Consider the following 13,933-nt stretch of genomic DNA (forward strand, 5'->3'; position numbering starts at 1 on the left):
CAATGGTACAGCTGACACATAATAACAATCTTCTGTCCCCTCAAGCTGTCCACAACTGAGTCTCTTTACTCCACTACCAAAATCCTGTGGAGATCTTTGTGCTCCATGCCACAGAACGAAGCCTGGTGAGAAGCAGGTATCTGAAACTGAGGACAAAACGGATCCCTAAATATCATCTGACAAAAGTATTTCGGATATTTTTGCAGCTGAAAAGTACATCTCCATACAGGCAATAAAACACTGCATTTTTTCTTAGCCTTCTTGGAGCAGCAAAGACAAAACTATCCGGTAGTATGCTTCAAGAGAAGTGCGTTCCTGTGCGATCAAGTCCTCAAACCATGGAGTAGTATCCTTTACAGTCACTTGGAGCTTCTCTACAAAGGCAGATCTACAAATGTGCTTCTTGCACCTAACTCATTCTTCTGCTATGATGGAAGGAACAAGCAAGGCCCAGTGCAACCCCTAGCAATGACACTCCATATGTACAATTGTCTGTTTAAAACCTGTATGACCTAGTGTGTAGTCCCTATTGCAACAGACTTTACAGCTACCCCACTGACAACCACTCTATTTTCCCATGCACTGCAATGACTATCACACCTGGGAGTGTACACAAATAAAATAAACGAGCTGGGATTGATCACACTGGAAAGGCTCCACTTACTCTTGCAATCAAAGTAAATTTTGTTTTAACAAGATCATCAGAAAGGAGCGTGGAGGGTGACAAACTATCCAGAGCAAAGCAAAGCAATAAAACCAAACCCAAAATATGGCATCCGGAGAGAGAACCTCAATTTTCCTTTCAAACAGGTCTAGCCATAGACAGTTAGAAACAACAAGCAAGTCCCCCCATCATAAACATTCCTAAAGTGTAGCTTCATAAGTTCCTAAAACCTATGGAGCCCAATAGATCTGCCTCTCTTTAATAACTGAATCAAATGACAAGAAACTGAGGTAACAACTTCTCGCCAACCATTTTCTAATGCATCACAAAATGCTCAAGTTTGGACCCTCCATCATTTGTCATGATGGTAAACCCAACATCGCTAGGTGCTTTATCTCTGATAAGTTTTTCTGAAGTTGCAATAAACAAAAGCTTATCTCTTCACAAACACAGCTGTCTAACTAGGGCTCTTAACTGTGATTTGATTTCAGTTTAAGGAGATCAAAGTTTATGATAGCATTTCTCTTTTCTCAAACAGGGTGAGGACAGAGCACATGGGAGGTGGAAGAAGAGGATCTCCCCCCCCCAGCAGCCATCATTTCAAAATCTAGAATTGCTCATTTTTATTTTTAGAGGAAGCATTCAGGCTGACATCAAATGCACTAAAACTTTACATAGCGACATTTAGCATTCAAATAAGTTGCTGGTACATAATTATAAGTGGAAATGACAATCTTTCACCATCCAGTACACATTGTTTTTACTGCTATTCCTCTCATTATTTTTCCACCTGAAATATATTTTAGAAGTATAGTGGCTTTCTATGGAGACAGGAATCTACAAGCTTTCATCAGTAAAAATTGTTAAAGAATGAAATAGTCACAAAATCAACAAAATTCTATAAAAATGCAATTCAGCTCTGTGAAAATTAGTCTAAATGGTTCTTGAATGTAGAAAGATTCCTATTCCTTTCTCCCCTATTATTAGGGTATAATTTTCTACGGATTTAATAGGCAAATCCAACAAATCACATAAAAATGTATCATTTTCTATAATAATCTTGACAACAGCTATACAGGACTTGTATGTCATTAATATTTTAGGTCACACACAAAAATGTACATCAAAGTACATAGTCTCCTTAGTTGGTTTATATATATGTATGCTCTCAACATGCCATGTTACTACAAAATCACCAAGGTCAATTTTTCCAAGTGAAATCACCATGTAGTGTGGTGTTTTGTTGTTTTGTTTTTGTTTGTTTTTTTTAAACGAGTGATATCACCAGCACCTTCGCAAGAACTTTATTTCTGTTTTGTTCTGCTTTACTATTTTAATGAACCAACTAAGCCCTCAGACAAGGACAGTGTCAGCTTACCCTTCTGGGTCTCACAGACAAAAGCTGTCTGATCTCCCAGCCACTTCACCCCTGCTGTTATCAAACGTTAGCCACTGAAGTCCACATTACACATTAGTAAACCTGGTTTTTCGACTCCGAAGCGCTGCTGGAATCTCATTTTAACATGGACGGGCCCACTAATATTAACGGGGGAAACATTTAGGCCTTTTCCTGTCAGCAGACAATTTACTTCTACTTTCTCAAATCCCGTGAAGAATGTGCCTCAGAGGACAGCATGACAACAACAAAGATACATATGTATTTTAAGAGTTGGTAGTTCTTTTGGCTGATTTTTCACAAAGGGATATTTTTCCCCATTGCTTTTTTAAATACAAAAAGAACAAGCAAGTACACTAGCAGAAGCTCACTCAGCTTTTTTAGGAACAGAATAGTTTCCCTTTTAATCAAACCACATCTTCTTAATGATGTCAATTTTATTGACTTTGATTTGATCCCCACATGATGGGCTTCAGATTAACACAGGACTCATATTATTTTTAAGTGATGAGTTAATTTTTCAGAATCAATTCTCCTAAGAATGTTATTTCTTTTAAAAAGTGACTTAAACACTTAGATTCACCCTTGTAAATGCATTTAAGATCCCAAACGTATCTCATGAATTGGGAATGTCAGAGCTTCCCTACTACAAGGTTAAAACAAACATAAATATATTATTTAAACTGACCAAATCATATCTGAAGCAAACTGAAACAACTGCAACTGCTAAAAGGCGAACCTCATAAAATTCAGACCTATACGGTTTCACATGAATGTTAAAATAGGCTCCACCCTAAAGGAGCAGTTTGAAAGCTTGTCTGCACAGATTCTCACTTCAGAGACTGTGATCTTTCCATCTGTCATTACTATCCCACATAGACCTCTAGCTTGGAAGTCACTTCACAGTGAGGCTTAAGATCTTTTTCACAAATGTATTTGTCGTAATTTCTCCCATTTCTCCCTGGCACGAGGGAGTCCAAGGTGATCAAAGGAGTATAAGGACCCCTTTGTTGTAAGGCAATGAAACCCCCAGCTCTGCAGCTCACTTGCACATCCAGAAGCTGCCAAGGGTCTCCCTGTTGGAGTAAGCAAGGACTTGCAGGAGTGCTACTGCTTTTCCATCTCCTTGCCTCCCAACCCTCCTGGAGTCACTAGTGTCCTGGCCCTGGGGCAGGAGGGATAGCAAGGGACAACAGCTAGTCAGATCTCAGCAGTCATGCTGAACTAACCCACTTAACAACAGGTCCAGACATAGGAGTGCAAATTTACTTCATCTAACTTTACACACTTAGTTTAGGTACTTAACCCCAAAACTGGATTCTAGCTATCTTAACATATTGATGACAATTTGTATGGTTTTAGACAACCTGGAATTCAATTTTCTTTCACCATCTTCTTTGGCTTCCATAGTTACAAATAGAAGTAATGCTTCTAGCAGCCCCCAAAGGAAAACTTGTTGAAATACAGAGCTGGGAATTCTCAAAAGAGCTTCTCATTTTCTATCAGTTTGCACAAGCTTATATCCATCAGAAACAGTGTTAAACAGCTTTACTGGGATTTTTAAAAAGTAGAGATTACTAACATTTGTATCTCTGAATGGAAGACATTAACTAAGATAGTAACAACAGACTGTCTCATTTGATCATCCATGGTATCTGTGGGGTTTAGACTTTATTGATGTTGTTCTTTTCTTTAACTTAAAAATGAAAGTAATGTATGTTTCCAACGACGCCTGGCTTTTTTTTATGTAACCATATACCTGTGTATTAATACAATTATACTTCAGTTAATCTCCAATAGATCAGTGCCAAAGAGCATAACAGTCAACACAAACCCAGCATAACAGACTAATTCAAATACAGAATGCAATATCACAGAAGCGGTCTTGCTGTGTGCACATCTTGGTGTCCTTTTTTGGCTTTCTAAATCAAAACACACATCCATTGCTTAGCTGAAGAAGTGACCTAAATTCAAGAGCTGTGGGCACAGCAGCCTTCCTAAATACTGGTGTGATGCTCTGTGCAGTTCTGAAGTTAATCTGGGATAAATAAGGTGAGGCAATATTACTGTAGGACACTGAGGCAAAAGTAATGCCCTCCAGTAATTCTCTATTGCTCACAGCAATAGCAGCAAAATAATCAATTTTTCTGATTGGAACTGAAATGTATCAAAAAGAAAATTAGAAGAACACACGGTTGCTCCTAACAAATCTAGTTTTAATATAGAAAATCCCTTTCTATACTGCTATACTTGATAAATAACAGTAACAAGATTAGCTAACATTCAAGAAATAACAGGCAGAAACTTTCAAAAGTTCAGAACAAAAGCATATATACAGTTCACAAAACTTTACTGTAAAGGACAAGATTAGAAGAACCCATTAGATTTAAGCTAAGACAGAAAAAGGGGGAAGGTGACAGTGCCAACAGGGACAGCATTCATTTTCACTGTAAGCCAAAATGCCATTACTATTACAAATGATGCAGAAATTACATCAGGAAAAACGTGCGTGACTTGAGCACATCAGCAGAGCAGAGCGTGATGTTCAGCTGCCTACATCCACTGCCTTGATCCACTGTAGCCTGCATGAACCTTGTCTAGTCTGCAGCTCCAGTAGACACTGATCTCCTTGCAGATCCTGTGCCACAACTGCCAGCTTGGCCTATATATAACAGCTATCCTACCAAAAATGCTGCACATGCCTATGTTTATAAAAATGAATCCCACACAAATAGTCTGGAGAGACTATAAGGAATATTACCATTGCACATAGTCAATTCAGGTGAGATAACTCTGATTATGTGGGTTAGCCTTAGGAAAAGGAAACCTACATCTTATCACAGGTTATGTTTTCATACTATTTTTATTTGAGGGTAACTATATAATCTTGCTTGCAGCTAGTCATGATACACAGTGCAACCATCACAGATCCAGCACAGTGGATACTGGGATTCAAGGGTGGCTCTTTGGCACTTTTATGTAGATTACTCATGAAAAGGGTACTAAAAAGGGGGTGAAAACACAGCAAAACATGCATGGGCAATATGCTAATTTTCCCATACAGCCTCACCAATTCACCTCAGCCTTGATACGCATCAAACTCCTTTTTTCTCTCCTACGCCTCTCTTGATGAGAAGCCGACAGCCACATTTTAGTGTGGTAGTTTTCTACTTAGGGTAAACACTCACTAGGGACGAGCATTAGACCACCAGACATGATTTCACTTATTGCCCAAGAGAGCACTTAAGCTTATTTCTTGACCAGCGAAAGGCTAATATACTGTTTAAACACAACATTGGTTACTGAGACGCTTTCCTTCACTTACTATTTTACGTCATTACTTGTTTTGCAGTAAAACCTAAGTTCACATTTAGCAAGGCACTTAGTCCACATTTCATTAAAACATATATATACCCCTGAGAAACATGAATTTTGCTCTCTCCATATTAAAAATTGCTCTGTAGAATCAAAAGATTGACAGAAAAAAAAAAGATCAAGTACTGCACTGAAGGAATGGCAAGCTTGTACTGGAACATGACGACCCGCTTTAGAAACTGCTGTTCTGCATAGGAAAATGTGAGCATCACTGGAGATGTATGGAAGATGTCTGTGGGCCTGTCTTCAGCAGAGAACTGTTCCATTGTAACAGCCTGCTATAATGCATCCGCTGCAAAATTTCCTACAGTACTGAATTCTGTGGGATTTCTGCTGGCGAATACTTTTGGCCCTCCACAAATGCCACCAGGAGATTCAAAATGGAGTTCAAGTATAAGAAAAGGCAGTTGAAAATAGGGCACTTTACTCTCCCTTAGAAAAGGATAAACAGGACTGTAATAAGAAAATTGGATTTATACATTTATTATTTTTATAAAATAGATGCTTAACAACTCATATTGACCTGTAACACTGTAGTCTTCCTGTCTTTTATTTTTCTATTTATTCAAGCAAAGACACTTCTCTAATACAGAGACCAAAGACTGATTTTGCATATCACATCCACAGTAACAAAAGGAATAACTAGTGATACACTTTCATGTGTGGAACATCTACTTTATGAACACAAGTTCACAAGTTGCACACAAGGAAATTAACAGGGCTAGAATGTCTTGGGACCCTAGCCCTGGAAAAGACACAACACAGTTGCATGCTTTCTAGCTGAATAATCTACTCATGCAGTTTAATCTACCAATTTTTCCTAGATTGCTTGCTTATCAGTTGATTACCAAGAAACTGAGTTGCATGGCAAAGTAAAAATCCAAGAAAAAACTCCTAACCTTAACTTCAGAAGAAGTATTGGCAGATAGTAAAATTGATCTATTTTAGTGTTAGCTGTTTAAAAAATATATATCCTTTAACAATCTACTTAACCAGTAGCAGAGAAGGAAGAAACTAATCTATGCTGATCTCATGTTAAGATTTTTTGCCAAATGTGATTCGAGAGTTCACCTTGGATCAAGTGCAGTATTTAATACAGTATCATTTGACCATTGTAGTGCTGGGAGACAGAATGATCCAGCAGATATTTCTATGTGTAACTATTAGTATGATCATTGAAATACAAACGTTTAGCCTCATGACACTGAAGTTTTTAATAACAAACATGATAAGGCATAACTATATTACAACGAAGGCTAACATCAGTTTTTTGCTTAAATCTTTGGCTTGCTCTCTACTTTCTAAGGTCCCAACAAGAAGCCCTCTACTGCTAGATTTCTCTGAGAACACGTGCTGTCTTACAGGGTTGGTTACCTTTTCAATTATCAAGGGAAAGAATTCATCTGCTTCCTTAAAGTAGAGCCAATGAGCCTTTCCAGTAACGGCCAATTATGAAAAGATTCACTTTTCACTTCATGATAAACTAGACATTTATGTCCTCATCATGATCGTTTCCTGTGGAAAAAAGCGTGCTGCACAGCTCATGATGAAGAGGAAAAATACCAAAGAATTTGCTTTTTTTCCTCCAACTTCTTCAGGATTCTTCTTTTGTTTTCTTCATATTTTTTTTTATTTAATCCTTTCTCCCATGTCACTGCTTTAAGTTTACTCACATTTTAATGCAGCTGACAAATCATAAATTTCATATATACATAACAACATTTCATAATCTCACATGCTAGTAAAATGTAAAAACTCAACATGAAAACAAGTCCTATGTCAACTAATAATCATTGTTACTGGCTTAGCCTAACCAAAAAAACCTAATGATGGAGGCTAGTAAATTGCTCCAATTTCACAGCCTACAGAGGTTTTCTGGTGGGCTTTCTTTTTGTTGTTTATTTGTTTTAAGAAATACATCATTATATTCCTTGTCTATTGTCTCCACTAAAAACAAGACACCTACATCAAGCCAAAGAGTTTCATAAGATTTTAAGAGGTAGAAGGAGGAATGAACTACTTCGTTTGTCCACTTTACCCTGGTTTGGAAGTCACATTTTTCTTTCTGAATCAACAGGAATTACTGTAGTACTCTACATTAATCCACATCCTAGTATACTGACATTAATATTACTGTTTAACTTTCTCAAACTTGTTTTTTTCAAGGTTATATTTCACCATATCCACTAAAATTGGGCAATTGTGGATTGGTAGTCTAAAATCCAAAACGTGCCAGATATGAGCTGCAGTCACTTCAGTTTAAATCACATTCAAGCATCACGCTGTGTACACATTTTGGTGCATTAAAATAACTGCCTTAATCTTTATGTGCATTAGGATCAAATCGCCCAGTAGACATTGAGAATTTAAACTAGTGAAAATAACCGTGCTCTGCAGACAGTGGCACCCTTTCCAGAGGTTCTGACGGAAGCTTTAATTTGTGCTTAGGGCTTCATAGGAGCCCTACTAGTAAAGGTGCCTCAGGGACACGCTGAATTCATATCGCCACAACACGCCTGCATGTGTGTGCGCAGGAGGCCACACTAGTCACAGGTAAGACAGACAAATCAAATGGTAGCATCCCCCCATCAGCTTTTCTATTATCTGCCCCACTTTGTGCCAATTTCCTCCAGCTTCCCCAACACCTCTTGCTTTGCTGTTCTTCCTTAAGACATGGGATGGGGATTTGTCAAAGTCAATGAGCACTTTATTACAGTGAGAGTGCTCAGTAATGAACAATTCAGCAATTTAATGAGATTCTGTAGATCTGTCTCCAGCCTGTCCATCAAGTTTCACTTCTATAAAGCACCCTGACACTAATCCTCTGGCATACCCAATCTTCACCCTGGGCTGAATATTAGATTCTTCCATGGTATATTGCATTACCACTATAACCTTAGCAAAAATGATGAACTTAACTACACTTGAGGCAATATAGCTGGTCTGATTTGATTTTCTTCTATTGGGTTGACTATGAGGGAATTACTTATTTACTAAGATAAAGCAAAAAACCAGTTTCTTACTGCCTTCTGAATGCCTAAATGGGTAAATATTTATGTGTGTCTTTTAATTCATTCTGGGGATCTGGAATATTTATAAATATATATTTATTCCTGGTTGTACAGACTGAATTAAAAAGACACACGCACATTTTGCCTGCAGCGGAAACTAGTTTAAAAAAATTCTTCGGAACAGCATTAGTAACCTTTAGAGAGGCAATTATGATAACACTTAAATGGACAGTGTGGAGTTTGTTGTCACTCAGAAAGCAGCATATTACCTATAAGTATCTCTCCCCAGTATGACCCTGCAACAGAAACAGAAGCTTTGTCATATTTGCCTCATGAAGTGTTCACTGACTGGAGTGCACACAATTAGGAAAATTATTTCTGAGGTCTCCCTGCAGGACAGGACAATGACACAAGATTTAAAAACTCCCACTTCCCGAACTTTGTTTCAGGTTGCAGAGGGCATATTACTCTGGATACGCTTGCTCATTACTGAGCTGGCATTAAGTTATACTTGTATAGCTTTCTGTAGCAACTTCTCTAGCAAAAGTATACCCAAGCATGTAGCTAGGAGATTTCACTGACTGCAAAGAAATTATGATAAAACCCAATTGGCCAATCAGCCATGCCCCATATATGAACTTGTACATCAAACCCTTTTCTGATAAAGGGAATATGGGCTAGGACTCCAGAGTATTGTGCCTAAAAAACCAAACCAAACCCAACCCACCATCATGGGTAGTGTGCTGCACGTTCTGTTGTACAGACATCCTCCAGAGACTAGGACAAGAAAGAGTGTAACTTTATGTTAGTGTTTACAGAAAGTATCATCTTTGTAAAACACTCCATAATCTAAAGCCTCAAAGTTTTGGAAACAAATATGTCAGTTACCAGACTGAAGGGTTAAGTTACATCTGCATACTGTCTTTGTGGTTTCAAGAGCTTAACTAGACATTTTTTAAGAATAAATATTTTGTTCCTGCATGACGTTATTCATCCACAGAACATGAAGTGCCCCACAGATGAACACACATTTTACACTTTGAGAAAACAATGGCATATAAATGAAATGATTTGCTCAGAATAATCCAAAAGATATGTAGATAAATAACAGGGATTGAAATATAAATCAGTCTTCTGACTCTCAGTCTTCTCTGTTGGACCAATATAACCCAATTCCTAAAAAGAAAGCACAGGTTTCTTTCAAGCAAGTTACATTCTACCTTGAAATACCCTGAAATACTTTCCTCTATAATACATGACAGCAAAAAGGAAACAGAAAAAAGTATTTGGGTAACTAACATTATAGAGATTTCCTTCCACTATATCATGAATTGCAATTTTTACAGATATATGATGGGAATGCTCCCAAGGATAGATTTTGGTTTAGTTTTTGTGTTTCTCTTTACAGGCTAGGTGTTTTTTTCATATTAGGTTTCCCACACGCACACACACTAAAGGTCACAACATAATGCTTTTATCTTGTTAATATTCTGTAGCTAGCAACCTGGCCCTTTTCTAGATCCAGCTTTTTTAAAGGAAATGATTGCCACCTCCAGCTTCTTGCCGCAAATCTTCCACTGAAGCCTCCACTCATCTCTGAGCAGAGCAGCCTGTGTGATGATTCTCTAATTTGCTTCCGGCAAAGCCAGCTGCGGTGGCCTAAACAATTTAAATGACTATTGAAGTTACACAGCTAAGTTTGTCTGAAGTGAATGGGAGAGACTGCAGAAGCAGGTTTGTCACCAGACTTGTGGTACTAGCCTCACCAGAGGCAATGATAATTGAGTTGCATGCATTGGCCATCTCTTCCCACCAACAAAGCTGGATCTCGAAGAAAATCTCTGGCTATATCTGAGTAACACAAGTTAAGCAATAAGACAAATTTCTTTTTCAAACAAACTAATTGCATTAACACAACACAACATTTTTTGAATTTCATTTAAAAATTTCCCTCGGTTGTTATTCACAGTTTTTGCTCAAGTGCTTATTCTCCCTCGAGGTTGCTCCAGGGTTTCAAAACAACAGATTACTGCTATGGTTTATAGAGTATCACACATTCTGGTTGTTCACGAATCTCCTTACCTGCCAGATTTGTTCTTCACTGAGTGAAGTGAGTCTATCACTTTTAAAAACCTCTCGAAGGAGACAGTATGGGAGTGCCAAAACTTCTTCAGGATGACTCTTCAAGAGCTCGGAGAGATGTTTTACTAAGAAGTCAACCACTGCATTCTCCAACAAAGTGAGGTTGAAGAGGTCCGCAAGCTTATACAGGTCCAAGTAATTAAAACTATTTAATTCCTACATGGGTGAAGCAAACAAAATATGTCTCAGAAAAAAAAACAAAAAAAACCAAAACAGAGAACAAAAAACCCCACAGGTCTCAGATAATGAAAAAAGGTTGTTCTTTTGGACCTGTGGAGAAGAAAGGCAATATAACTTGAAATTAATTAACACAGCTTCATTCAAAATGTATGTGTAAATGTTACCAGTGCATATGCAAATATTAATGATAGTACTAATTTATATTGCAACTGCTAAGGTTATATATGCATAAAGTATCTGTAAGAAATACAGATTAGCACATAATATAATAAACCAGCATGATTTACACCGTATGACAAGGGCTCGCAGGAGTTAACAAGTGGATTAAAAAAAAAAATGTATTTGTTAACTACAATAGTTTGTTACAAAGCAATTGTTTGTTCATTATTTACTGTTTTGATTGAGCTAGAGCACCTGTGTAGTACAACTTCTAGTTCCATGAAACCTCAGAAAATACAAGATGCTGAGCTACATTTTATTACGTATAAATTTATCTTCAGTGAACAAACAGACCCTTTTTTTCCAACTACTGATATCAACCTACAGTGGATGTTGGCCCCGTATTCTTTCTCCCCCTCCTTCTGGCAGCAGAAAATCTGCAGAGACAAAAGCTACAGCCGCTCAGGGCAGGAAGTTTTTTCCATCGTGGTAACAGATAACCTATATTTACGCGCTAATGTTTTCAAATTGGCATCCCTTGTAAATTAGTGTCTGGAGAGCTAACTACTGCTATTCTAGCTCATACTGCTCCCTTCAGGGGAGAGGCCAAGAATTCATCCATATTAGAGAAAAGCACCCAGGACATCTGGGAAATAAGCATTTTACCCGTTTTCTCTGTTCTTGCTGTATGCTCACACCTCTCTTCCTCTCCCCTCCGCAATCCTGGTTTTCATCTTCCAATTTACCGCATTGCTCCCTATCAGCTGCCTTCTCCTTGACCAGCTCCATGTGTGAAAATGACAAGAAGTCTTGTCAGTTTCACTTTGCTGGTTAGTTAACATAGGGACTAGAGCAGGAAAGAGAAACAGACTAAATTAAGTCAATTTCACTTTCACTGCTCTGCTGGATGGAATGGCAGCACCAAATGAAACTGACAAGAAATCTTGTAAATGTCAAATGAGCTGCACGGCTGGCAGATAGAGCAGAGCAACAGGGAAGATGGGAAAGTGCGAAGAGGGGGTTTTTTGGAATGTTTTATGGGCTACATCTTCAACGTGTGAATTGGGTGGCTGTCCCAATGACTGTGGAGCTGTTTATGCATATGCAATGGAGAGTGGAGAAAGAATTTTTTCACCTGCTTAGAGGAGCCAGTACTGGAGGAAACCGAAGCAAATTCCTCTGGAGGCTCCTGCTTGTTACATAATCTCCCAGTCTGAATGGCTCACCTTCTCTGGCAGAGTTGTACATTAAAGATAAATCCTATTCATTGTCTACTTAAACTGCTGCATAGAAGTTTCACATTGTTTTCTTGGAAGAACAAAGAAAAGTTCTTTACGTTGTCAGAACAAGCACTAACAGCCATCATCCCAAAAGCCACGGATATTCTAGTCTCCATTCCTCTTCACATTAACATAGAGGAGGTAAGGATAAATCCTCCCCAATTGCAGAAAGAAAGAGAAGGGAATGAATTTTGCATGAGAAGTATCTGGTCTGTGTGCTTGCTCAGTGATTTAATATCTGCAGATCACAGATGGTACCTCACACCACCACTTCCGTGATGGCCATGCAATGGTGGCAACAACGCATAGGAGTATAATCAAAGTAAACATCACAGCATTGGACAAGCAACAATCATGGTTTATCGTCCCTGGTTTGGAAGACTATCTTTTCAAAGAACTCCCTGACTGAATGAATGCCAAACATCCAGAAAGAAATTTAGAAGAGCTCAGTGTATATTTATTGAGCTCTTTTGTAGTCAACAGCTATATCTGGGGAGGATTAAAATAAACAAATAAATAATCAAGCATTGTGATCTGAGGATCAACAGCCCAGCTAAAATACAGGCCTGATCAAACCTCACTAAGTGTCAATGGAGAAGTACGGATGGCTTTTGGTGGACTTCAGAAGAGGACAATACTGGAGATAACATAATAAAATCTTTCCTCATTAGAGAGAAGCAGTAATATGACACACAAACGCAGTTTTCCCCTGAAAAATCTTCACATTTTCAGTGAAATCTGAAAGACACTGGTAAGCTTTCATTTTTGGTTTGGGTATTTTTGATGGTCCCCCAAACTCCCCTATCCCCTCAAATCAACACCAATTGAAGTTTTTTATGAAAGCTGTCATACAGTTGAAGAGGCCAAATATACTTATGGATGGATAAATAAACTCTCAGCAGTTGTTTATTTACAATATTATTTATTTTTATTTATATGTCTTCACTTATTTCAGATGCTTATTTATTTATGTGTCTATTTATTTATTTATTATGGGGGTTTATTTGTTTACATATTTTCATTGGTAAGCTTCAGAGGATTTTTGATGCTTTGCCTAACATAATGTGTTAGTGACCTGCTGGACTTATGGTTTACTGCTTGATGAATATTGCAAGTATATTTTGTTAAAACTGGTGTTGGTCCGTAATCAGAAACCTTTGTTTCTGTTTTTGTAAGGTTAGAGTTGATCTACAGGTTTGTATCTCACAGCCAAAAAGCAAGTAGTGCATTAGCTTTTACCAATGAAAATTATCAGACTGTCATACCAATATTCAAATCAAAATTATACAGTACTATACATTACTGTCTCTGTGATGATACTAGAGGGCAAAAATGTCACATTGAGATTGCAAGATGTATATCACAGATCAGATAACCTCGCTCTTCATATGTGGTAAGCCTTTCAGAAACATCAGACTAAAATGCAGTAAGTTAGTTGCAAAAAAAAAAAAACCCAAAAAAACAAAAAACCTTACCTTCTAGCTTTAAAAAAAAAAAAAAAAAAAAAAAAATCCAACAAGAGGTATCAAAGCAATCTCTGTCAACTCATTCTGATTTGAATAGATTTTCAAACTAAACTCAATGGAATTAAAAACTTTGTTAAAAAATGAAATAGGTTACTATGAAATTAAATTTAGGTGTGGTTATGAATAAGAGTTCTGTTAGTCTCTGTTTTCCACAAATTTTATTATATTGTGTTAAAAGAGCAGGTACAAAATTTAAAAGT

The 13,933-nt window shown here is 37.7% G+C and overlaps 1 protein-coding gene across 5 annotated transcripts in view; it reads right to left on the reverse strand.

Annotated features, from left to right (window-relative positions):
* Nucleotides 1-13,933, reverse strand: part of KLHL32 (kelch like family member 32) — a 130,011-nt gene that overhangs the window by 28,985 nt on the left and 87,093 nt on the right. For 4 of the 5 annotated variants that reach the window (XM_050894813.1, XM_050894812.1, XM_050894816.1 and 1 more), the window contains one exon: nt 10,529-10,744. In XM_050894813.1, the coding sequence (XP_050750770.1) occupies nt 10,529-10,744 (216 nt within the window). Of the gene's footprint in view, nt 1-9,257; nt 9,623-10,528; nt 10,745-13,933 lie in introns of those variants that run through there. The other variant, XM_050894817.1, reaches the window with a different exon arrangement.

Source organism: Gymnogyps californianus, chromosome 3, assembly GCF_018139145.2.
Source record: "Gymnogyps californianus isolate 813 chromosome 3, ASM1813914v2, whole genome shotgun sequence".
NCBI classification, from domain to species: Eukaryota; Metazoa; Chordata; class Aves; order Accipitriformes; family Cathartidae; genus Gymnogyps; species Gymnogyps californianus.